This window comes from Rutilus rutilus (assembly GCF_951802725.1).
Source record: "Rutilus rutilus genome assembly, chromosome: 5".
Taxonomy (NCBI): domain Eukaryota; kingdom Metazoa; phylum Chordata; class Actinopteri; order Cypriniformes; family Leuciscidae; genus Rutilus; species Rutilus rutilus.
This window is the reverse complement of record NC_140213.1, coordinates 4,480,773-4,506,823: the sequence shown is the minus strand read 5'-3', so window position 1 is coordinate 4,506,823 and position 26,051 is coordinate 4,480,773. Positions and strand designations below refer to the sequence as shown.

General features: G+C 37.9%; 2 protein-coding genes across 6 annotated transcripts in view; both read right to left on the bottom strand.

Moving 5' to 3' along the window:
* The window catches only part of gramd1bb (GRAM domain containing 1Bb), a 165,169-nt gene extending 158,703 nt beyond the window's left edge, over positions 1-6,466 (bottom strand). For both annotated transcript variants that reach the window (XM_084409068.1, XM_084409069.1), the window contains exon 1: positions 6,208-6,466. In XM_084409068.1, coding sequence (XP_084265194.1) covers positions 6,208-6,338 — 131 coding nt within the window. In that variant the 5' untranslated portion in view covers positions 6,339-6,466. The remainder of the gene's footprint in view (positions 1-6,207) is intronic.
* A 5,337-nt stretch (positions 6,467-11,803) lies between these two features.
* The window catches only part of clmpb (CXADR like membrane protein b), an 80,851-nt gene continuing 66,603 nt past the window's right edge, over positions 11,804-26,051 (bottom strand). For 3 of the 4 annotated variants that reach the window (XM_084409186.1, XM_084409188.1, XM_084409187.1), the window contains exons 4-7: positions 24,241-24,408; positions 21,949-22,071; positions 18,082-18,223; positions 11,810-16,485 (exon numbers count right to left, since the gene is read on the bottom strand). In XM_084409186.1, the coding sequence (XP_084265312.1) occupies positions 16,146-16,485; positions 18,082-18,223; positions 21,949-22,071; positions 24,241-24,408 (773 nt within the window). In that variant the 3' untranslated portion in view covers positions 11,810-16,145. Of the gene's footprint in view, positions 16,486-18,081; positions 18,224-21,948; positions 22,072-24,240; positions 24,409-26,051 lie in introns of all 4 variants that reach the window. The other variant, XR_014627415.1, reaches the window with a different exon arrangement.

The following is a 26,051-nucleotide window of genomic DNA, read 5'->3' as shown; positions in this document are numbered from 1 at the left end:
GTGGGCAAGCCATCTGAGACCAGCAAATCAGTAACCCAGTAATGAACGCTCTCTTCATAAGGTTCGCCTAGAGCTTTTTCTTTACAATTAAAACCAATTACTGTGGCAGAACAAATCAAATGCAAAATGTCCCAATAAAGCAAAACAACTTAGTATGAGAGAAGAGTAGAGGAGGCGTTTCAGGCTTAGAAGGATCTGGAATAGAAATGAGAATAAACTAAGGGTACTGATGAGCTAAAGTGTCTCTGAAGAATTCTCTTCTCTATTGCGGGAATCGCGATGGCAAAGAGGCTTAACAATATTGGTTACGGGATTTGAAAAGATCTAGGGACAGGCTTCTTTTATTAAGCATGAGGAGGGAGTTATTAGTCTCTTATCTCTCTTCTCTGTGCTTGAAGAAAGGTGCCCTTCAAAGTCCTCAGCCCTCAGCTAAGAAATCTATTTCTGTACAAGTCTAGCTATACTTGTTCACATGGAATTTACATCCTGATACAAATTAAGAAGTGCCTGTACAATCTCTGTACTATCCTTAGCGGAAAGTCACACGCATCTTGGTTTCTCTCAACCGGCCGCCACCATTTTATTCAAGGCCCTGATGCTATACAGGACCACCTAAACACTCTCCTTCAACTCCCAAATTTCACACAAACACATTCATTCGGCACTGTAATCTCGAACTGAGACTTAGAGTGGATAATTATAGAGCCCTGCAGCAGATGACAGGAATTATGTATCATTATTAGGGATTCACAAAGTATAATGCTGCAACCAACAAATCATACAACCAAAACAACATAATTATAGCAGCACTGATTTTGGAATAATTGAATCTGATATCTTATAACACTAACAACAATTTCCATCTAGGAGGGAATAGCCAAGATGGACACAGGAAAACACACAGAGTGCTGCCCCCAAAAAAATTAAATTGTCATAATTTACCTAAAAAAATCATTCATATTTTGAAATATGCTATGTGAAGATGACAAATCCAACTGGTTATCGTGTCACATGACATGCTTTATGAAAGTTACGCCATTATTATGCATTCATTAAATAATGACTTAAATTGACCTTTAGAGAAAAAGAAATAACCTGCAAAACTTTATCTAACAAAATATTTTCACCTTTTCAAAAGACTGTTCCTCACACAAAGCTACGGTATGGCTTATAAACAACTTTTTTGGCGTTATTTTTCCATTTTGAGCTTGACAGCCTCTCTGTTGTATGGAAAAGAGCTGCATCAACATTCTGCTAGACATCTAGAAGTGTGAAATTTCACAGGCAAAGAAGATCTATTGTCAAAACAGCGTAGCGATGTATGAAGCACAGCACACACAGATGTCACTTTCAAACAAGCAGCTTTCTGTTGGTCAACACGGTAAATAAATACACATGTCCAACTTGAACCAGTTGCGAAATCTGAGCTGGGAAATATTCCGCTCTCACACGTAATTGGATTCCTATTGAAATGGCTGGATTTCACCCGCAGGTCATAAAAGAAGGTCAAACAGAGTTTGACATGTCATGAGGATGAGTACATGATAACAGAATTTTCATTTTTGGCTACACAATCCCTCTAATGTATGAAATGCATGATTATGGATATATGTAGTAGAAGAAGTAATATAGCTTTTTAATGATATGTCAGCACTGAGGCAATCTTCATGGCAAAAAATGCAAGCAGCATTTATCGGGATTCAACCATGTATGGCCTTTAAGCACATAAGCATTTAAGACATTAAGTTTTATTTAGCAAGCATTTAACCACTGAAATAATAGATGGAAAAGTCCATTTACAGCCAATACAGGCAATTTACCATAGGAAATATATGGTTTTCAAAGCTTTTTTACAGTTATAGCACCACCTATGGTCCGATCTCCATAACAATTTGCATGATTGTTTACTATGTTATGTCACATATGCCCACCAATTTTTGTGAAGAGTTGTGAGTTTTCATTTTCTTTTGTGAGTTTTCATTTAGGATTTATAGGCTTTTGAGTGTATTTTGTCACGCCCCTTTTCTAAATGACCCTATTACAGCCACCCAAATGCAAAGTTCAACTTTTTTTCGATAATTATTGATCTACAGAGTCCAGAGAATTGTCCTAGACTGGTCTGGTTCCGATCGGGCGAAAAACCAGGGACTAGGTCGCAAAAGTAGGTTTTGGACAAAATTCGACATAGCAGAAAATTGTTCCTGCCTAAATCGAACTTGAGGCAGGGATCACAGTGGTGTAAGACACTTGAGTCTAGGACAAACTGTCTAAGAGTTATGGGCGATCTTGTACTTTTGGTTGCTGTAGCGCCACCTATGGGCCAATCGGGGTCATACTTCTCCCCAAATTGAGGCTTACCATCTGGCCAGGTTTCAAGTCTCTAGGCCTTACACGATGCGTCTAGGTCCTGCACGATGCGTTTTACAAATCCTTACAATTACAATAGGGTTTCAGCATTTCATGCTTGAACCCCTAATAAAGAAAAAGATTCTGGATATGACTCCACAATGTTACTTCATTAAAACCCATCAAAGACCTGCAAGCGTCTGCCCTTCAGCTCAGCCTTTGATTTTCTTTCTTTTCTTTCTTTCTTTCTTTCTTTCTTTCTTTGTGCGGGTGGAAAAAGTCCGCGAGAGACAGACAGCAGTCCAGCATGATGGATTGGAACAGCAGGTGTGCAAAGTGGAACATACAATGAGCCACAGCTTTCAAGCCACAGAGAAAAGACAAATGGCAGGACATCAAGGGCCGAGAAAAAATACAAAAAAGCTTCCGTTCAAGACCAAGCTAGCGGCAGACCGGTTACGGTGCAATGCACTATGAACATTTATAGTGACTGAATCCAAAAATGCACATTTTATGGATATGTATAATATGAGTCAGATGTAGAACCAAACAAAACTAAAAGACAAAAAAACAGTTACTAAACATCATGCATTAATACAAATAGGTGTCAGTCCAAACCACTAAAATGAAGAGCAAGCAAAATACACAAAAACTGACAATTGACAATTCTTATTTTTTTATAGAATATTGCAGTATTTGTAATAAATTATTTATCTGTGCACATATATATATCTTCGTGCCTCGTAATCTTGAATCAAAATAACTTCCCCTCCCTCTTGCAGCATCTCTTCTCTTCTCTAGGCGCGTTTCCATTACAGATTTGCGCAAAACTCTTGCGATTTTTTCTAAATATCGACAAAAAACTATTGCGAAATTACGGCGTTTCCATTAACCGATGTTATGCGACTAAAATTTCATTTTTTCCTCTCACGATAAGTCATTCCAAAAATCATAGCAACGGACATTGGTAGGTTTATGTATCTCAGCCACCGCACTGGCCATTATTATTGACGTATGTGTGTTATCCAATCATTAATGGCAAGGAAAGACCCTTATAGGCTACTTGAGACCGGCACATATGAGGTGTTTCTGGGTGTTTCTCACTTATTTCTGCTTCGAGGTCTTGATTGTGGCATTTCTTTGAGGTTTAGAATTAGGGCTGCACGATTAATCGCAATAAAACTGCACGCGATTTGGCAAAGGCTGCGATTATTTTATGCGCAGCTTGTCAGTGGAGTGCGGCTGATCGGTAGTAAATACTGCTCCATCTGAACGCCAGAGGGCGCTCTCACGCAAACACGCTAAATATGCCCCGCCGCAGAAGTACAATAATGCACATCATTCCAGGAAATCCCTATCGCTGTAGCTGAATAAACAGAAGATTGAAATGCTTTGATTAAACATGACTTATAAATACACGACTGCCTTATTCTGTGTAAGGCACATCATCTCACAGAAGGATGCTCAACTGTCGTTATGAAGTGAGTTTGGAGTAAATGCATGTTATTATTGTTGTCTTTTGTTGGACAAGAGGTTCATAAATGATTCCCGTGTTTGGAAAGATGTTTGACGCGTGTTGCTTTTTCAAATGCACGTTATAAGTGACTCAAACTCACAGTGCTTTCAGATGGAGCAGCGTTTACAGAGCCGTACATCAATGACAAGCTGCGCATAACAAATAATCGCAGCCTTTGCGATTTCAAAAATCGCGATAAGCCAAATCGATTTAAGTGCGATTACATGTAATTTGCGATTAATCGTGCAGCCCTATTTAGAATCCAGTATTCCTGTAATTCTTCTGTCTTTTATGAATTTAATAAAGAACTCTGCCTCGTATTCTGGCCAAACACACCGCATCATCTACGTCAGGTGACCTGTAAATGTGCCAAAACTGTTTCCATTGCAGTTTTGCGAAATATTTCCTTTTCGAATTGCCTGAAAAATCACCTCATGCGAGCGTAAAAACTTTTGTGCGAGAAATGGGAGTTTTTGCGAAATTGACGTGTTTCCATTGGGCGTATTTTCAATTTGCGCAACTTGAAGGGTAATGGAAACGCGGCTTCAGGTGATGTGTTTACAGGTGTGAGGGCGGGGCAACCTGTCACTCACATAAGATCCACCAATAGCAAACCACAACCATCCAGTCAATTCCCCACAGACAAAATCAAGCCCCTCCCTACATTTATTCTTGTTCGAGAAGCCGTTTCACTCGGATATACGTCAGGAGAAAAGATTATGGCAACTTCCATTTCATGCTGACTTTAAATTTCAATGATAAAAATACAAAAGAATATTTCTTCAAATCTTTCTTGTTTTACTATTGGCTTCCTGCTGTGGAAAAGATGTGAGATGTTTTGTGATTTTTGAGGATCTGTTTTTTTTTTTTTTTAACTGTATAAAGTACAGTTAGTAATAAGTTCGACCACCATATTACTACAAAAGATTAAAGAAAAGGCCTAAAGCAGAGAGAGAGAGAGAGAGAGAGAGAGAGAGAGAGAGAGAGAGAGAGAGAGAGAGAGAGAGAGAGAGAGAGAGAGAGAGAGAGAGAAGAGAAAGAGAAAGAGAGATTGCATGGGCAGCGAACTAAACTTACAATGGAAGCACTTTGGCCTTAAGTAATTAGATAGTTCAATCAAAAACAGCAAAGTACTGGTCTGTGTTTGTTAACCCCATTTTCAAAACTGCATTAATCCACAAAGTGCTGTGCCTGTAAACGTTGGCATGAAACCTGGCAGGCCGGCACTAAAGATCAGTCAATAACTATAAGTAATGCATATAACAATTACAAATAAAATCGTTGTGTAGCTTAATGTGCAAGGATGTATTAATGTAGACTCTCTTCTAGGGGCGTGCGATATTATAACATCTACGATAATATCGTAATTGTTGTTTTAAAGATGTGGAAGTTGACATTATCGAGTATGTCACTTTGGACAAAAAAACACTTCAAACATACTTCAAAATATATTTTTTGTGTTCCAGAGAAGAAATAAAGTCATACAGGTTTGGATTGACATGAGAATGAGTAAATGATGACAGAATTTTCATGTTTGCGTGAACTATCCCTTTAAGTCCAGTGTTGTGAGTCTCTGGATTTTGCTGTCACAATGGCTTTGTTCACCAGTATAAAAATCCATGAGGTGACCTTTGCTTTTACAGTCCATATACTTTATTTTGAAGCACAAGACCCATGGAAAAACTTTAGACAAACAGAAAAGCCAGGTATGAAATTGCCATTAGTCCCTGAAAGAGCAGATTGAGTCCTAGTTATTGCTTTTCTGTGGGCAAACATATAAAATGTCCTAAAGAGGCCTAAAAGCTGTGCTCTATTAAATTGGAATGGATGATCACATCTAATGTTACAGTCTCTCGAAGCATCGATACCATAGGGTGTAAGTCTCTAAAATGCTTTTTTAAGCGTGTCTCACATGAGTGCTGCTCTTCAGGATCAATGGCACGGCTCAAAGTGTAATTTGTAATCCCCAACACGGACAAGATGAGATTATCAGGGCAAATTGATTTTCTTGTCGGACATGTCTCTGCTGGGAAGAGTTTCAAGAAATGTGATGAAATTTTCAGACAGCTTTCCCTAATCTGAGCACATTCTCGAGGTGCACACAGAACAAGAATATAAACTTTTCTCCAGCATACTGGTTTATTCACTACCATCATTTGCAGGCCTGAGCAGGGGAGTAATAAAGCTATTATCATCACTTACAATAATGTTATTTGATGTTATTTACTTGTTATTTTGATTTAATATTAAGTTATATTCACTGAAGTGATGTAAAACATGTTTTTCTGGGTATCCGGACGTTATATGACAGTCCTGCAGCAGTGCGAGTGTACCTTGTGTCTTACCTGTGCTGCTGTTTTCTGCTCTTCCCAGGTGAGCTGCCGTGTTTCTGCACATGTGTGAAGGGTCTCAGAGTGTTCTTCAGCAAACTGTCCTCCTCCAGCCTCAGCTGCGGTATAAGGTGTCCAAACGCCATCTATCCCAAACTCCACTCGTTCCGTGCCAGCCTCTCCTTAAGTCCTCAGTTCAGGGATAAAGTGAGCAGAAAACAGGGTTAGTTTCGGGTAGTGCAGCTGTCATTCAGACCTGTAGATTAGAGCTCGCGCTGCAGAGGAAATAACACGTATTCTCCGTGCATGGCAGGACAGTAAGTGATGAAACGGAGGTGTGATGCTGTCTCCTTCATCAGGTCTTCATCGACGTTAATAGGAGAGCACTCTATTCATCCGCCGCTCTCGGGATTACCGGGAAAATTAAAGGAGAGTCATGCGCATGCGCGTCTGCATCAGGTGCAGCGAACTTCAAGGCTGTGAAATCAAAGGCCATTTGTCTAGAAACCGTGTTGTATTAGTTGGAATGTTGTTGGATGACACAAAAACACTAATGCTGTTTCTGGGTAAATCCGTTGTAAAAGTGTATGAAGAAAAAAACGTGTTTTCTGCATGTAAAAAAATATATATATATATTTTAAAAAGCCTAGTTTACGTAATCGAAATATATGAGGTAAAAACAGGCCTGGAAATTTGCTGGGATGATAAGAGACTTTAATTTATTGGAAAATGAATAAAACAGAGACGCTTCTTTTTCCATTATATTTTATTTCCTAATTTTGTGCCTTGCTTTTTATTTAGCCTACTTTTAATTTGATTTATTTACACTTTTGCATTATAGGCTAAATGTATATTTTTATACCAAAAATAAGAAAAGAAGAAAAGAAAAGAAAGGCCATGAAAGCAAATCTTGAAAAATGTATTAAAAAATTATAAACAAATTTGTACTTTAAGGTATGCATGCATATACTGTATCCTAGAGTACAACAACAACAACAACAACAACAACAACAACAAAAATGACAAAATGACCCTTTTAAATTTTACAGGCTTTCTTTTTCACAAAAAAAGATACAAATATTCAGTAGTCTTCCTGCATATATGCAGATATTTGTCAAATAATTTCTAGAATCCTAATTAAAGTGTTAAAGTAATTTCTATATTAGGCATTGCATTTATTCCCACGCACCAACAATTAAGAATAGCCTAATTTGTGCAAATGTAAATTGTTTTTTAAACATTAGGGATTAAACATTAGGAGTATGAGTTGTCATTTGACACGAAAACCATGCAAAAGGAAGTCATAGCCTGTAAACTTTTTTTTTATGACATGGTTTGCACATTTACTATGTAAGACAGGGAATCTATACCAAAAAGCAAGATTGGAAGTCTTTAAAACTTTATTATTGCATGTTGTCAAATGATAAAACAATGAACTTGATGATATTTGATTCAGGATACTTTTTTTCTACAAAATAAAAAAATAAGGTGTGAACACTCACATCATGTATTCAAGGTTTCAGGAATTATTATTTATTTTACTTAAATTATTATTATTATTCTACTATAAAAAAAAAAAAAAAAACTTTTTATATGATGGTTGTGCCGCTTGACATATCTAGATATAATATAGTACATTTTGTAGAAACTTTTTTTTGCAAAGTTTTCTGTAATGCAGATTTCCTTCCACATCCTTTCCTCTCCCATCAGTCACTAACCTCAAAAAGTATAATTAGGGTGACAATTTCAATGTACTTTCCACAAATGGGCCACAGGTCTCTAGTGACAGCTCACTCTAACTGAGCCATTAATCTTTAGAAACGTAAGACTTAAAAGAAGCCGACCCAATGAGCAACTGTATTTCCCTCACCTGACAGAGTTGCATTCATTTACACTCGAGAAGCCACAAACGCACGCGTCTGAGAAGTGAGCCGGCAGAGCGTCGTCTCAGAGCTTTGTTGGTGTGCAGGTTTTTAAAAGGAAGATCGTGCAGAAAGGCTGTTAAATATAACATCCCATTAACTTCTCCATTTGACTTTATAGCTGTTGCATAATTAGGCGGCTCTACAGACGGTGAAATGTGTTTTAATTTGGGTCACAAAATGTGATCTTCATCATCCGAAGTGTCACAAGAGACAAGAGAAATGAGATTGGAAGAAGGAAGTGTGCAAAAATACATACAGGCTATGTGAATATGAATGACAAACAGAAAGGAGACAAATATAGTTGTTTCAATATAATGTTTCATAATTCTTACATGGTTTACATGAGAATGTCTTAGTCAGTTTGATGTTTTTGTTTTTTATCTGTGCTAGAACAGACGAACTGAAAGGAGCTTTGCTGTTTCTTTACTTATATATTATGTGTTATATGTTCTTTATATTCTGTTTGTCATTCATATTCACATAGCCTGTGTGTATTTTTGCACACTTCTTATATATATATATATATATATATATATATATATATATATGAAAGAGGCTTAAGCACAACAAAACTTATTAAAAGGATGATTTATGTGAATGTTATCATATACTCATAGCCTGCAGTATATGATCCCACAGAACTGGGAGAACATCCTAGAATTATAAATCATTTGAGATGCAGTTATGCAAGTCAGCCTCCACAATAGATACACAATGGTTTATTAATTATCTTAAATATCTGTTGGTTGGTTTATTGTTTGACATTTTGGTTAAAATAAAAAAAATTTGTCAAAATGGGCATTATCTGTAAATTTGGACCCACTTTGACATTTCAAACACTAGGGAGCAGAGTTTTACAACAAATGTACCAACTGAGCTAACTGTAGGCTATATAGTGACCAAAGGTCATTTTAATAGCTTATACACGAGAAGAGTAGTATCTATATCCATAAAACAGTATGGGTGAAAAGTACCTAGATGAACTACTACTTCCGCAGAGATTTTGAAGTGTTCATCTGATGGACACTTTACTATCCCATTAAGCCACAGGAGAATTGTGAATCCCAGTCAAGCGACTCGACTGATGCCGTAAATCACATGACAATGACAACATGACCAGATTTCATTACACACATTCATACTATATAGAATGTACTTTTTTTTTTATCACATCAGTAGTGGCCAAAAGTGATGAGAGGATATTTGACCCTCAGGTTTGATTGAAACATCAAAATATGAGGAAAATATTTGATGTTTTTTTAAATATATTAAATATGAGGAAAGAACAAAACTAAACGTGGATAAGGTGTTTATCTGACAACATTTTTGGGCAAAAAAAAAAGGCATTTTGTTGGTTCTTGTTTTTTGCATGTGTTCATAATTTCTTTGTGTGATTGCATGGCCAAAAATGATATCCGCACAATTTGGCGGAAGTTTCATTTCGTTATGCTTTGAAAAATATTTAACAAACCCTTAATAATATTTCAATAAAGGGTGAAGATGTTCATAGGCTGGACATCACTTTTGGCCACTACTGTACACATTAACAAGCAAATCAAGGCCTTCGGCTGATGGTTTAAAAAGTTCCACATCAAAAAATGGTGTGCAGGAAAAGTCACAACAACAATGCAAATGTCATCTTCATTTAAATGATAATTTGCTGAATCAAGGATGCATGAAAATGGAGTGTGGGAACATTATCAGTGTCTAATGACATCAACTGTTTCACTCATTTCACTTTGTCTACATAATAGCTCAAATCAAATTATAATATTTTTGAATAATATTTGAATTATGCCTCTTTTGTTTCCAGCATCATTTCCACATGATTGCTCATGATAAAGGTAAATTCCATCACACATATTCTCCCTCTCTTCATATTTGTTTAAACAAATGCATGTTGTTTGGACTAATCAAATAACGGGCTGCCAAATTGAATATGTCATTGAATATTTTATTTGCAAATGAAGTATTAATAACTCAGAGTCCGTAAAAATATACATTTTTTTACTTGTAGAGGGACATATTTACAAGAATGGATCTTCTTCAAAATGAACAAACTGGTTTACAAAACTCAAAAGGTGTGCAAGCACAAAGAGAAAGAAAGATCATGAGCATTTTTCCCTTCATTCTCAGCAGACAGGGACTCTCGGGCAAATACAGGCCCAAGTTCCCACATTTACAACGATAAAATGATAACAAAAAACACTCAAGATAACAAAGGAAAGGACAGTAGATGTTAAAAAAAAGCAAAGTGAACAAAAAAGAAAGAAAGAAAGAAAGAAAGAAAGAAAGAAAGAAAGAAAGAAAGAAAGAAAGAAAGAAAGAAAGAAAGGAGACAAACTCACAGAGAAGATGTTGGTCATATTTACACTTACATATTCAGCTGAATACAGGTATGAACACAGAAGCAAAGCATTCCCAATATCTGACCTGTAGGCCATAACATGCAATCCCTTTGCTTTTCCAATGGAAAAGAATTCCCTTTTTCCACCCCTCATAGTAACACATACTGCTACAGTTTCGAAGAGGAGTCGAAGGAGCCTTTTTTAGACATCCAACATTATTTTAATAACAACCATGTTGGGTAACAATGATCAGGCTACATAGATAGTCAAGTACGTCTTTTAAATAAGAGTGTTATGTCCAAAAACACCTCACAGATGGACCTCGACAGTTTTCCTGGCCGGAGCTCTCATTCAAAACTGAATGCCCTCATGCAATGTGAGCAACTCTTTAGAATGCATTGGCGGCTCTGAGATGGTTTCTAAATACCACATTTAGCAGTGTTGAAATAAAAGCCATTAAAGATTAATTGTCTGAGGAAATAGACCGGTTCTTCTTGTTGGGAGGAGAGGAGACCCACAGGAGGGGCCATAAAGGAATAAAAATAACCTTAAGTGCCAAAACATAGGAACGGAACTGCTGGAAGGCAGCTTTCCATCAGGTTTCCCGGTAATATAGTGGTCTGATCTTGGCTAGTTTTGGTGCTGTAAAAAAAAAAAACAAGGACCAAAATGACCATAAAACAATGGCTCTGTTCCAAAACCTAGAGAGCTGCCCATGTAGGCAGCATTTTAAAGCATTTAAGGCTGTTCCAAAGGTTCTGAGATACCCCTTTTTGGACCAATTATAAGGCAACATCACCTGAATCCTTATAATGTATTTCAATAAGAAATATATTGATTAATAACTGAAATCTAACTTCTAACTGAGCTTCAGTTTCAGTTAGGATGCTGCTTTAAAGGCCGTTACCTATGTAGGCAGTAGACAGCAAGGCAGCATTTCATGTATACTTATATTGCAATCACCTTGATGCATTGCGAGAACCAGAGTGAAAAATTCCATCCAAGATGGCAGACAAAGAGTGAAAAATTACTATTAGTAATTAATTTAATACCAAAAATGTATCGATAAAAAGTTCTAATTAAAAACTATTTGTGTGTGCTATCTATTTTTACACTAAGAGTATTGTGTTTTTAGCTTAGCAAAATGCTAACGCCAAACTCTATTGAAATCAAAACATTGTAAATGACTTGTTTCCTCTCTAGACTGTTCCACATGAGTCTTGTAAGGTTGCATTTTAATAAAGTGCAACAGTTGGGTTCTGGAAGTAAAAATCCCATTCATTTTCTCCAAAGGGAAATTTTAAATTTAATGATAACTTCTTTTTTTTCTTCTTTTTTATAATCAAGGGATAGTTCACCCAAACATTCAAATTCTGTCATCATTTACTCACTTTCATGTTGTGCCAAACCTGTATGACTTTCTGTGAGAAATGGCTGGAAATGGAATCAAAATATGTTCCTTTATGTCCCACACAAGAAAGAAAGTCATACAGTTTGGAACGATAAGTGAACGATGACAGATTTTTCTTTTTTGATTGATCTATATCTTTAACAGGGGAATTTGTCTTGAAAAACTACATTACCCATGATTCTGTAAAGAAAGCTCCACCAGTCAGAGAATCGCTACAAGCAATGTAGTTCGACTTGAAGCGGCCGATTATACAGACCGATTGGTGTATAACATCAATGTACAGCGAGAGCGATTCGAAAGCATACGGATCATTTTATTTTATCTTCATGCATTTTTATATCAACACTTGAATGTTAAAAAAACACACATTTTGACCAAAAAACTAAGAAAATCGTGTTTTTTCAAAGACTACAACGTGCATAAGCAATGCTTTTATCGCTTGTTTCAGCTCCTTTTTTGCCTGTGTTTTGATCAGAAGGTTCTGTAGTTTTTAGTAATAGCGCCCCTACCATATAACATGAAAGTCTGTCAATGGCAGGGAGGCATTGTTTCCCATGGGAAAAATACTTCCAGAGCCAAGGCCACTGAAAGTGTGAGGGCACTGTTGCACTCTATTAAAATGATAACGTTTGAGCCAGCTACCTATATAGGCAGTAGACAGCAAGGCAGCTCGCTAGGTTTTGGAACAGAGCAAATCTTTTAGACAAGGAGAGTTACTGCCTACAAAAACCTCCATATTGTGAAGGCCCAAATTGGATGGGTTTCGTCTTGGCCTCTGTTTGAAGGAAAGTGTAGAGCCTCTGTAGGGTTTGGACCCACAGAACTCTGCATGTGTTTTCCTTCCAATTCCCATCATTCACTCCTCACACTGCATGACAGCCCATCCATCACACTTACTGACAACAGTTCATCCAGCAACACCGCCTACACCGCCTTGTGGAGAATGTGGCTCTGGAGAGCACGTCTCGAGTGCGTCTCTATTTATGAGGTCGTGTTAGACTGTGTACACTTGGGAAGAAGTGTTTAGGTGCGTATCAAACACAATTGTTTGGGGAAGGTAACAGGAAGGCGGTGAATTGGCATAGGCAGCACTCGGCTACATTACAGACTCAAATGCGACTGCAACCCAATGAGAATGACGAAGGTTATTCTGCATGGCACATACACTTGTGAAAACGAAAGTGGCCCGAGAACATTGACACGGGCGTATGAGGACGGAGTGTTGGGTAATTGTGTTGTATGCTCGCTCACGTCTTATGGCTTTACCTGTCTTAGATATATTCTTAAAGTCCATCAATGGCAGATATACAAGTAGCCATTAAGAAGGAAATGATTTTACTTATTAAAGGGAGCTTAGCGGGTCAGGGGCTACAATGACCAATTATTACTCTCTGAAAATGCATAATACCTCATCTACATCTTTATTATGACCTATAACCCCAATCTTCAACAGATAACTTAAAGAATATTGTGTGCGTATATTTATCTGTATGTACAATATAAAACAGCATCATGACTACAGAGTGTACATTATTCGTGTGCGTTTGGACTGCCTCTTTGTGCCAGAATGCTCTTCCTCCACTGACTAGAGCCGTTTTACACATGGCTTCCTTTTTTTTTGTCCGGTACATTGCGAAGGACAAAAGCAATCTCAGGGGAAGAATTCTCTGTGAAGGCACACAAAACAGGCAACTTGTCCATTTCAAATTTCACAAATGAACCAGGCAAGGTCTTCCCAGGGGCTTAGACAACACCGCTAATGGAGAGGGGTTTGACAGCGCTCGGCAGAGGAAGCCGTGGGACGGCTGGCACAAAAAGGCAGCCATCTCGAGACTGTTGTTAGAGGGTCCTAGGAGATTCCTCGGACGGTACCGTGGTGCATACACGAGCTAGAAGGAGAGTACCGCAAATGCGCACACACACGAATTCCACACACACTCTGTACATAACTCCCTGTTATGGCATTCCCTTTCATTTACTTGAAGTCCACAGTACTGTGAGATTATAGTAAAAAGTTACTTGTGCCTCAAATGCTATTATATAGTACCACTGGGTATTCTAGAAAAGAAGGAAAAAATAAATAAAAACCAAAACTATCATTGATTTATACACATTCATAGTATTCGTGACAGATTTTGGTTTCAGTATCATTGGAATTACAGCTGTATCGAATATACAGCGGTCGGTATGTAATACAAACTGAAATTGTCCTTGAAGCGGTGAGGATGACATCTGAAACCAGACTGCAGACTTTCTGTCAGGTACGTACACTCCATGTATATACACAGATGCAAAAATTCATTTCAGCGTGTAACAGTGCAGTGTAGTTGACATAGTCACCATGATTTTGCCAAGTAAGACATGTTCCTGGATCAACAGGACCCTAACCCTAACCCTAACCCTAACAATAATCCTGGAACAACATTCCTGTTCAGAATTTTTGTCCTTACCATATCTCTACCCCTAAACCTAAACCTACCCATAAATTATCTCTAAATCAAAGGGAAATGATGAGTGAATAACACTGATTCAGAAGCACCTAACCCTGGTTGTAAGCCTAAACTATAAAATTGTCCCTCAATTCTGATTGATTGGAATGTTGCTCCAGGATCAACATCCTGATTTTGCCAAGTAAGGTGTGTTGCTGAATCAACATTTTTGTTGATCCTGGAATAACATTCCTGTCCAAAAACATAATCCTAACCCTACCCCTTAACCTAACCCTAATCATACCCATAACTTGTTAACCTATCATTTCCCTCTTATTTTAGGGATAAGAATGGTGTAGAAGCCCCTAACCCTTAAACTTGACATAAACTGTAAACATCCCCCAAATCTGATTGGCTGATTGGAATGTTGTTCCAGCATCAACATGGATGTTGATCCAGGAACATGTTCTACTTGGTGAAATCACACACACCTAGTTGACACACAGAATCAATTGCACCCACGTTGTTTTAACACCCAATTCACTAATCAAGTTATGCAAATCACATAATAGTGGCACGCTGTAATTACGCAGATCAGTTCTGAGTGGTAGGTTGTGAAGAATACGGCAGACTACTGCAATCTGGCGTACCTAACTGGGTATGTACATACAGCTACTCTAGGCACCTGAAATGGTGATTAAAGTATGCTCGACTGCATGACACTTTGGGATAAAATGCTCTTTTCCGCCATTTAATCATCATTTGGTGTCATTTGCAAGAAAATTTGCTCAGACAAAATCTCCTATACATTTCTTTTACCGTCTACTTGCTGTAGGCAGTAATAGCAAAACTTTGTGGCAGGCAAACACAGTAGCATAGATTTTTGGTGAAAAGGTACAATAATCAGCCTAATTTACTTTTGTTTTTGGGTTTGCGGAATAAAAACAACGAATGACAACGACCATTTAAATACAGTTAAACTGGACAGCGGGTGGTTTTTGTGAAATATAGCACATTAAGGTATAGCGCACCCATTTAGGGAATTGACCCCAGAGTGTGTTCTGCGTTAACTGAACCATTGAAGTCTCTCTATGCCACTACGTCTATGACATGCTGTCATCCACTGGAATTTCCATCGAGGGGTCATGTTTTCCAATCACTTCAAGTTGTTAATAGATTGTAAGGTACTAATAAAATTGCCTTTGATTTTGAAGTCTGGGCCACAGTCAATGCGTGCATTGCATTCTGGAAAGAAAATGAATGAGAACTTTGCAAATGAGATGGACAGTTCGTATTCCCAGAGCCGCCCCCATCACTATCAACAGGAACAACAGGTTCCCGGGTAATATCCTCCATTTCTCTTCACATGGGCAGTCGCTGGACCTTCCCCTCCCCATCGTGATTCATCATCCCAGCCTGCCCATGGTCCTTTGACCTCTCTGATTCAATAAATAAATAAACTGCACTTGGGGAAATCTTTCCACCCCACTGCCTTCAAGAGTTCAAAAAGGGAAACAAATAAAGTGAAAAAAGGGTCAGACTGCACCATGAGATCAAAAGAAGCAGAGAGAACCAAAGAATGAGAATAAAACATTCTTGTTCTTCAGTTCCTGTCTTGTTTTCTTTTAATACTTCAGTAGGGGGCAAGCACTTTGTATTTTCCCTTGTAAATATGCATTCAACTTTTTAGATTTGTGATATATGAGTTTATTTTTACGTACATCCTTTAATTATGTTTTTATTTTATAGGGTTTTTTTCCAATCGTAGTTGCAACTTTTGGAAGAGTCACTGTGGGTGTCTTGTACAGAGGCCTGCACCAGGCTGCGTTTCCTTTACTCTCTACACTGTCTGAAAGGCCTTGCTTTGAGCAGGGACCATGACTCCCGCCGGGATGGCCATGCCCACCGGAGGATTTGGGGGTCTGAACTTCGGGGTGGCAGGGGGTTCTGGGGTTTTGGGCACGACCTGCGTGTAGGCCGGGGGAGACTGGGGGAAGCCGTGGGGCTGTCCGTTCTCCTTGAGAGCGGCGACCGCGGGTGGCCGGGGACGTTGGCTTCGGAGAGCGCTGTTGTGCACCATGGACTGTGTAGAGGAAGCACCGGAGCGGGAGCTGCCGGAGCGGGACGAGGAGAGGGAGTTGGGCTTCACCAGCTTGGCTTTGGGAGCTTCTGCGTCCTCTCTACAAAAGTAATGAAAAAATAGTCAATATTAAAAAAATAAAGCTCAAGTATAACCATTGTAGTCTGAACCTGGAGCAGCAGCTGCGCCTAAACGTGCTGCCATTTTAAATAATTATAAATAAATGTAAACTAATTATATAAAATAATATATTAATAAACAAAAGCTTGTCTTTATATGGGATCATTATTAGTGTTTTACATTTACATTTTATTTTACATTTTTGAATATTTACTTATATATTTTATCCTGATAGACAGAAAAGCTTCAAGCACTATTTACTCTGTTTATAATTACTATATCATATTTTTAAATAAAGAAGAGAGTTCAATAGCATATTAATTATTAGTTTTCATATATATATACACTGTATATATATATATATATATATATATATATATATATATATAATGGAATTGATAAAAGACATTTCAGTTGTATTGAATCAACTAGATACATTTGGTATCATGACAATCCTGGCAGGTTGTAGACATCAGCAATTAATGTTTGCAGGGAACTTCCTTACTACAAGATAACCTCCAGTATTACAAAATGTAGGCCTGGTTTCACAGACAGGGCTTAGATTAAGACAGGATTAGGCCTTAGTTCAATTAGGAAATTTAAATAGCTTTTATAAACGTGCCTTAAATATAATCTGGTGTGCGTCTTGAGACAAAGAAATGGCAGTGATTTTTTTTAAGATACTGTATGTCAATGCAAGTTTCATTCAGTTAAAACAGCTCAAACATGCATTTTAGTCTGGGACTAGCTTAAAGGTGCAGTGTGTGATTTTTAGCGGCATCTAGTGATGAGGTTGCGAATGGCCGACAGGAAGTGATGTCATCGTCTGAGACACCAGAGAGTAGCCAGTTAAGCAATAAGGTTTCTTTACAAAGATAAATTAAGAAATGATGTTTACTTTATAATTCTGTAAAACGATATGTTATTGCGAATATTATTGTTACTTGTTCATCATTGTGCCAGTGTTTTATTCGCTGACTTTAGCTAGCTTCTTTGCACGAAGAACAATATAGTGACGAAGCGTGCTCTGTAGTAGTTTGTCCGTTTAGGGCCACTGTAGAAACACGGCGGCGCAAAATGGCAATTTCAATGTAAGGGGACCCACGGTGTATGTAGATAGAAATGGCTCATTCTAAGGTAATAAAAACATATATTGCATTTCTGTCTACAGATCCTCCTAAATATTACACAATGCACCTTTAACCCTTTTCTGTGAAATCAGGGGTAAATGTGCTAAACTTGTTAAACTGGGATACTACTCCAAAACTGAACATAGCGAGAGATCATGACATGTGTGAATGTGCACAAGAACGGTCCCCATGTAGAACTTATTTTTGTTTGTGTGTGCATAATTCAGAGATACAGCCGTGGTTTGTGGCTGCATTATTCATGTGAGCAGAAAGAGTAAAGTTCTGCCACTATTGGCCTAAATACAGTAACAGCTGTCTGATGTATTATAAAGATTGACCTGAAGACAATATGAAGTGTATGTATGTTCCATCCTAAACATACTCAAATAGGTAATATTAAGAGTGAAAGTGGAACTATACAAACACAGTCAATACTGAGATCTCACCTGATCTCATTAGGTGTCTCCTCCTCCTCATATTTCTTCTTCTCCTTCTTGCGGAAGACCAGCCAGATGATGAGAATGAGGAGCAGAACGCCGAATGAAACGCCAACCACAGCGCCAGCCACCACACCAATGCCTCGCACATCTAAACACACAGAGGACATTTTTGTCATATTGTCACACGTCATTAAATCATATCGCATTTTCCTCATTCATATGATGACAAGAATTCTAAAATTATTTAGAGTAGGGTGCAAAAGCCTGTATTATATTCTAAACCTAATTTCAGCTGAATGTCTACAAGCCATTTTACATTTTATCACATATTACATTTACATTGTTACACCATTGCACATGGACATACATTTTTTGTACACCAACTTGGCTTTCAAAATCTGTATCTGAAAGTAAGGAGCAAATAATATCTGTTTGACATGCAATGCTGTACAAACAAATATTGCAATTAACCAAGAAAATGATTGCTTCAGTTGGACTTTGGCTGTGTCCTAAATCACCCTACACTTAAATAGAGCACTATTTAGGGGGCAGCTCAACGCATTCTCATCCTAGGGCGTCATATACTGACACTTTTGACATTTCGTCTACATCCAACGCACATGGCACCCTTTAGTGTCAATATGACACGCACAGAGCTTTGTTCGGGTTATGGGTAGGTTTAGGTCTGGTGTAGGGTTAGGGTTAGACTGCTAGGAGGCGCCTTCTGGCCCATATCTATCTGCGTCTCATATTGACGCTAAAGGGTGCCATGTGCGTTGGATGTAGACGAAATGTCAAAAGCGTCAGTATATGACGCTTTGGGATGAGATCTGGCTGGGCAGCTTGTAGTGGTGTCTGAAACCATAGTAGACGTTATCGAGCGCACTCATTGAATCCCACAATGCACCACAATAACAATTGTACAACAGATGTACGCTCAAAGTCTAGAGAATACCCATAATGCACTGTGAGAGTCACGCACCAAATTAATTCGCATGTCAGACCAGGAGATGGCGCCTACAGCTGAATCATCCATTTTCCAAACCGCTGGTCCAATGTGGCTACAGCGTAATATCGTACAGGTATAAATTCCGTTTTAATTGATTATCAAGTTATTTAATTACAAAGTCTATACCTTCTATCTTTGTGTTAGTTTCTTTGTTGATGCCCTTCTCTTGCCATAGTTTTTGATTTGCCCTCATGTGTCTCACCTGTGTCTTGTTAACTATTTAGCCCCTAGTGTTTCTTTGGTGTATTTACAGCCTACTGTTTGTGTTTCCAGTAGTCTGTTATTATCTACATCTGTTGGCTGTTCCGCTCCTGCTTTTTGGTATCTGACATTTATGGGAATCCTGAGTTTGTGTGTTATTTTTTTAACTTTGGATTAATAAAAGACTGCAGCACATAGATCCTGCTGCAACAACCGCTGTGACATTGACCAGTCAAATATTACTTTTATCTCAGCAACCCTCCTATAATTGGTTATTTTGCTCAATTAATAAATGAATCATGTCTGACTACTAATAGCACATTCCTACAATGCCAATGGTACCTGAAAACTTTCTCTTTTGCATGATTTGCCACTACATTCATGCCACTGGGTGTCAGTGTTTCAGTCTAAGGTGACTGCCATATTGGCCAGCACATCATATATAAATACTAAGTGCACCAAGTATTTTTGTTTGACAAAGAGCTTTTGATCTGTTCATTGTTTAAAAATTATATTAGCAGGGGAACCCATAGTTACACTTTATTAGTGTTCTCATGAGATAATAGTGTTCTCATGAGATATCTTGCGAGTAAAACTGAATAAGTCAGACCCAAATTAAACGTTGCCAGCCACAACTGTAAAACGACTCTTTCACATTTTATTCCCTGTGTTGTGAAAGACTTGCACAAGGCCTAAGTGCAGGACAGTTGTCAAGAGTTTATATAACTCTCTCCATCTTCTCCTCTGGTGAACATTAAATACTTCTGCTTCTTCCAAAACCATTACACACAAACACTGAAGGATGGCTATTTGAGCAAGACCAATGACAAATGGCCACACTCTGGCTTTCTATAGTTCCCAGTGCTCAGTAAGAGAGAGAGAGAGAGAAAGAGAGGGCAGGTTTGGCTATACTTGTGAGGGCCAAATGCCCTACTTATATAGTGAAATATTATGACAACCGACTAGTGAGGACTTTTCACTGATCCTCATTAATAAAAGAGGCTTATAAATTGGCCAAAACATGTCTTTTTAATTAAAATCTAGTGTTTTGCACATTTTTGAGATGGCTGGGTTTAGGGGATGGGTTAGGTGATAAAAATGATCATTAATCTGATAAAATCAATGGAAGCATCCAATGCCTTTACTAATACATTGAAACAAAATGTGTGTGTGTGTGTGTGTGTGAATGCGTGCATAGAGAATATGGAAAATAGTTTTTTTTTCCCCAAGACAACAAAACAGAAAAATAATGTATTTTTAAGAAAGTAATATTAAAGGGTTAGTTCACCCAAAAATGAAAATTCTGTCAGTAATTACTCACCCTCATGTTGTTCCAACCCTGTAAGACCTTCGTTCATCTTCGGAACACAAATTAAGATATTTCTGATTAAATCTGAGTGCTGTCTCACTCCTCCATAGGCTTCTAAGGGAATGAAACTTGCTGGCCCAGAAAAGTTATTAAAGAGATCGTTAATATAGTCCAAGTGGCTTCAGTGGCTCAATCTTAAGTTTATCAAGCGACGAGAATACTTTTTGTACGCAAAAAACAAACAAAAATAACGACTTTATTCCACTATTAATTTCCTTCTCTCTGGGCCTCGAGTGAGTTCACGTAGTGTTTTAGCGCAGCGCGTCAGTGTTGCACGTCACCACATAGGCTCACTATTGGCCGACGCTTGTCATGTGTGTGATGCGTGTGACGTACAACACAGACGCGCTGCGCTAAAACACTACGTGAACCAACTCGAGGCCCAGAGAGAAGGAAATTAATAGTGGAATAAAGTCGTTATTTTTTTTATTTTTTTTTGCGTACAAAAAGTATTCTCGTCGCTTGATAAACTTAAGATTGAGCCACTGTAGTCACTTGGACTATATTTTACGATGTCTTTAATACATTTTCTGGGCCAGCAAGTTATAATGTTTTAGAAGCCTATGGAGGAGTGAGACAGCACTCAGATTTAATCAAAAATGCCTTAATTTGTGTTCCGAAGATGAACGAAGGTCTTACGGGGTTGGAACAACATGAGGGTGAGTAATTACTGACAGAATTTTTTGGGTGAACTAACCCTTTAACTAACTTAGTAACTAACAAACTAAATAAATAAAACTAGCCAATATTTAATCTGTCAAAACAATGGAAACAATGGTGTCATACCAATGATAATAGTATTATATTTGACAGTATATTATTAAAAAAATATTATATTATAAATATTAAAGTGTACATGAGAAATCAACTTTGCCTTAATCTTTTGGCTTATACTGTAAGAGGTCTTTGTACTTTTAATATAGCCTAATTTCTAGATTTATATGCCATTTGAAGCAATGTATGTTTGTGAAATTTCATTATATTTTAATATAGTGGTGTGCTGTGGAATTTTTGACTTATCAAAATTGTGCCGTGGCAAAAAAAAAAAAAAAAAAGGTTGGGTAACACTGATTTAAACTGCATGAGTCAAAACAATAAAAGCAATGGTGTCATACCCATGATGCCCATAATAAACAAATACAAGCTCTCTGCAGTGTGGAAACAGCCTCCATCCATCACACTGAGGCTGTAGCTCCAGCTAAAAGCGTCACCACCGACTGATCCGAGATCAGAGAATCATAACATCTGCACTAATTACACCCAGGGCACAGGCTGACCTCAGAGCAGAACTCACATTGCATTGTGACCTCGATGATACAGTTCTCCTCTCCTACATCGTTGCTGGCGGTGCACTTGTAGACGCCGGAGCTGTCCTGCGTCAAGTTCCTCAAGGTCACGATCTCTGGGTTCTTCAGATCTGAAAACAGGAAAACATACTTATATACCTGTACATATATAAGCTGAGGTACAACTACAGTCAATCAGGTAATTAGGAAGACGTGTTGGCAATTGTACATTGTAAATTTCTTCAGTTACACAGCCAGAGTATATGACAATTATTCAGTACATGAACAGCAAATAATGTCCTCTCTCTGTTTAGAAAAAGGAATGTGAACATTTTGAATATAATATACTATACTATAATATAATATAATGTAAAAAAAAAAACTAAACTATTTAGACACTATTTCGTATTTTATCTTAAAAAAAAACACCAAAAATTGTAAGACTGAATTATTTAACTTTATTTCTTGATTTTACTTTACATAATTATAATGTTGTACACTATGTCCACTAAGACAAAAACAGACAATTTTAAAAGACTTCTTGTATTAAATTCAGCATTATCATCTTTTTTATTATAAGTCTATTAATTGTAACATTTATCTTTGCCACACACAGTATAACATACATCAAAAGATTAATTTTTTTATCAAAATCTTCCAGTGAAAAATTCTTATGATGGTTTTCTCCAATCATTTAATCCACTTAAACCCCATCCCTTTCCTACAATTGACCGCACATTCAGTTCTGCCTCCATCCAATCTACAACTGATGCTCAAGTCCACACCCGACATTATTTTCTTTTTAAATCCATTTCATTCAGATGAGCGTCACTATACAAAAGAAACAACCTGCCGCTACTTCAGTTACATCGTGACTTTAAAGGGATAAAATTGCCACCAGTCTCCCCAACTTCCCAAGTAGAATTAGATATTGGTGTTTATGTCATGTTTTGCAAGTTTTCTTGTGTATTGTGTTTATGTGCATTGCTCAAGGACACAACGCTGATGAAGCAGGATTATAGTATGAGCAGCTCTCCAGTTCCAGACTTATCCTGAACCTACAAAACAGTGCTAGCAGTGTTACCCGTCTTTTACGACTTCCTTTACTACACTACTTTACAGGTTTCAATCAAACAGAGTGTTTTAATCAGAGAAGGAAGTGAGAGCAAACCCAGTAAAGTGTGTGCGTTTATGTGAATGAATTAGTGTTTGTGTGTGTCAGGGTGATTCATGGTTCTGCTGGAGCTCCAGTAGATGAGATGAACAGTAAATGTTTCCCTGTAGCCTGTGAGGAAGCGCTCGTGTCTTGAGACCCGAGAACCGCGTTTGCATCTTCAACCGAGGAGCGTTTGTCAGCCAGAGTGATTTGAGTCGCCTGGATCATTTACACATCCAGGATGCAATGCCTCCTCTTTCATCCCCCCTCATCCCTCTTGTGATCCACGATCTGCAGTGAATTCAGGAGTGGTGGAATGTTTATCGGCCAAGGAAAGCTTATTAGAGTGAGCAGGTGGTCATTGATGAGGGTGGCTAATTGTTGAGCTCGGGCGAAGGCACGGTTCATCTCTCCTGCAGCACTGACTGCATACGGCTAAATAGATTGTAAAACAATATGGGGCTCTGATGATCTGGTGTCAGCAGGAGAAACTGTTCTGAAAAAGTGCATTACTCCGTCCCATCTGCAAAGCCACATTACACTCGAATTTGTGTAGTTCTTGCACTTTCGCTAAGTTGTTTTGTTTTCCCAAGCAGAAACCAATGAGATCGAATTCTGACAACAGTCAAAGGCTGTCAAACACCATTTGCTATATTTTGTAATGTAGTCTGACTATGTTTAGCATAAGAGGTGTGTTTAGCATAAGAGACTTCTTTCCAAAGCAATAAGTAAAAAAAAAAATAGTACTTTTGAACACAAGTAAATCTATTTCGAAGGCATGTGTGACTATGCAGTGTAGGCTATGGCCTGTTGTAAATATATACTGTAGGTATGCTATAGCTAAATCTCTACCGGTTGACACATTTCACATTGTATATCATCACATCACAACCCTATCATGCATATTGTGGGCTAATATCACTAGAGCCAACATTCACAGGTTTAATCTGCTACAATCAGCACTTCTGTGGAAGAACTAGGCGATGCATTTGTCAAAATGTGTGAGGTTCATGGCAACAGATCTTTGAAAGACATTTAAGACTATTATTTGAGACAGTTAGCAGCAAGTAACTGTACAAACCTCTTTCTGTCCAGAGTAAGGTACGATATGCTGGTTTGCGGGACGTTTGGGTGTTTGACTCACCGATGAGGGCGAGGGGAGGCAGTTTTCCCACACTCTTGCCTTTATCCAGCACTCTCTCCCATTTGTACTGAATGGGGTCCGATCCGTCTGAAGACTTACAGCTCAGTTTCACGTCGCTGCCCTCCAGAAGCCGGCCCTCCATCCAGCAGCGGGGTTTAGAGGGCTTCACTGTAGACGAGGCAACACAAATGTGTGTTAATGTTAACGAATCAGTCATTTAATATTGTTATCCAAAGCAGCGTACTACAGAAACAAGCCCCAGATTCACGTATCAACCTCTGTGGGGTTTGAACCAACTACCTTTCAGTTACCAGCCCAGGTTTTTGGTGACTGGGTCACACCACCTAGTGGTTAAATGACAGGCATCCAGAAAAATGGTTGTGCTTTTATATCAGGGATGGAGTTTTTGTAGCACAAAACATGAAACAAAGATTTTTCTTATAATAAGTGATCTCTCTCTCTCTCTCTCTCTCTCTCTCTCTATCTGTATGTCTGTCTATATTAATCTGTACAGATGTTCTAACTAGCGATATTGTTTGTGCATTTGAAGCAGTATTTTGAATTTACATATACTAAAACTTGCAAACTCAGCACACTGCCTTTTTTTTTTAGCAGGAAAATCAATATCAAAGAGGCAATCCATCTCAACTGTGACATTTGGGGAGGCAAGGGTCAGAATTTGGGCAAAGGTCAGGATTTGTTGTCTTGTGCACTGACTGGTTTGATCTCCCCTATGACCTAACGCAGCAGATCTGAGTGCACACTGAAGCCAAATCAAACACCACACTGCCTCACAACAGTTACCAAGTGACCTCAGACCAGTCCCACTGGTCTCCTGCTTACCGCAGCACTGCTCTAAACTGTTCTGGGGTCAGTGAGATGAGCCTGTCCAGAGGGATCTGTCTGGAGGCTGAATGACTGTTGGGAGACAGCCCGTAGACCTCTGTGGCCCTTTCTGGCCCTTTCTGGCCCTATCCTGACCCAGTCTATAAACACACAAACACATCAGACGGATGCAGGAACCGATCCAGCTATCAAACACTCTATACATTTGTGCAGAGTTAGTGCCATTTTCTACAATGGCATTCTTTTAAAAATGTAAACATCTATTTTAGGATTTTTTTAAAATAATAAATCAACTTAAAGATTTTTTTTTATTTTTAAAAAAAAAAGAAAAGTCATGACAAAAACAACAAATAAATAACATATGAAATTCACGTTCATTCGTTACTCAAGTTGTTATGCTGATAATATAATTTGTCATTAATAACTTTGTATTAAATTAGAAAAAGGCTAAAAAATTGGTCTTGTTTTGTGTCTCACTGTATATGTGAATATTTTTACAGAATCGGGATTATTATAGTTAACTAAAATTACAACCATTAAAAAAAACAAAAAAAAACCTTTGCTAGTGGAAATAAAATAAACCTTAACTGAAATAAAATAAAAAAATTTTTTTTACATTTTGTTTCAGCTAGTTGCCAATGCAGCACTTCTCATTTTTATGTAGAACTACATATAGACGTATAAAAAACAAAAACAACAAAACTGCTAAAACTTTAACTAAAATTTAAATGAAAACAGATAATATAAAAATAAAACCTAATTTAAAATATTATATATCTAGTCTTGTTCTGTTGAGATCACAAGTTCACAAGAAGACAAGACAGTAAAATAAAATTCCATGGATTGTGTGGACTGTATGATTGGAAACACTATGGTTATTATTGGTGCCTGAAATAACTGTACGGTTCCAGGATGGGTTCCTCTTCTCATAAAATAATCAGCGAACAAGATTTTTCACAGCTTAT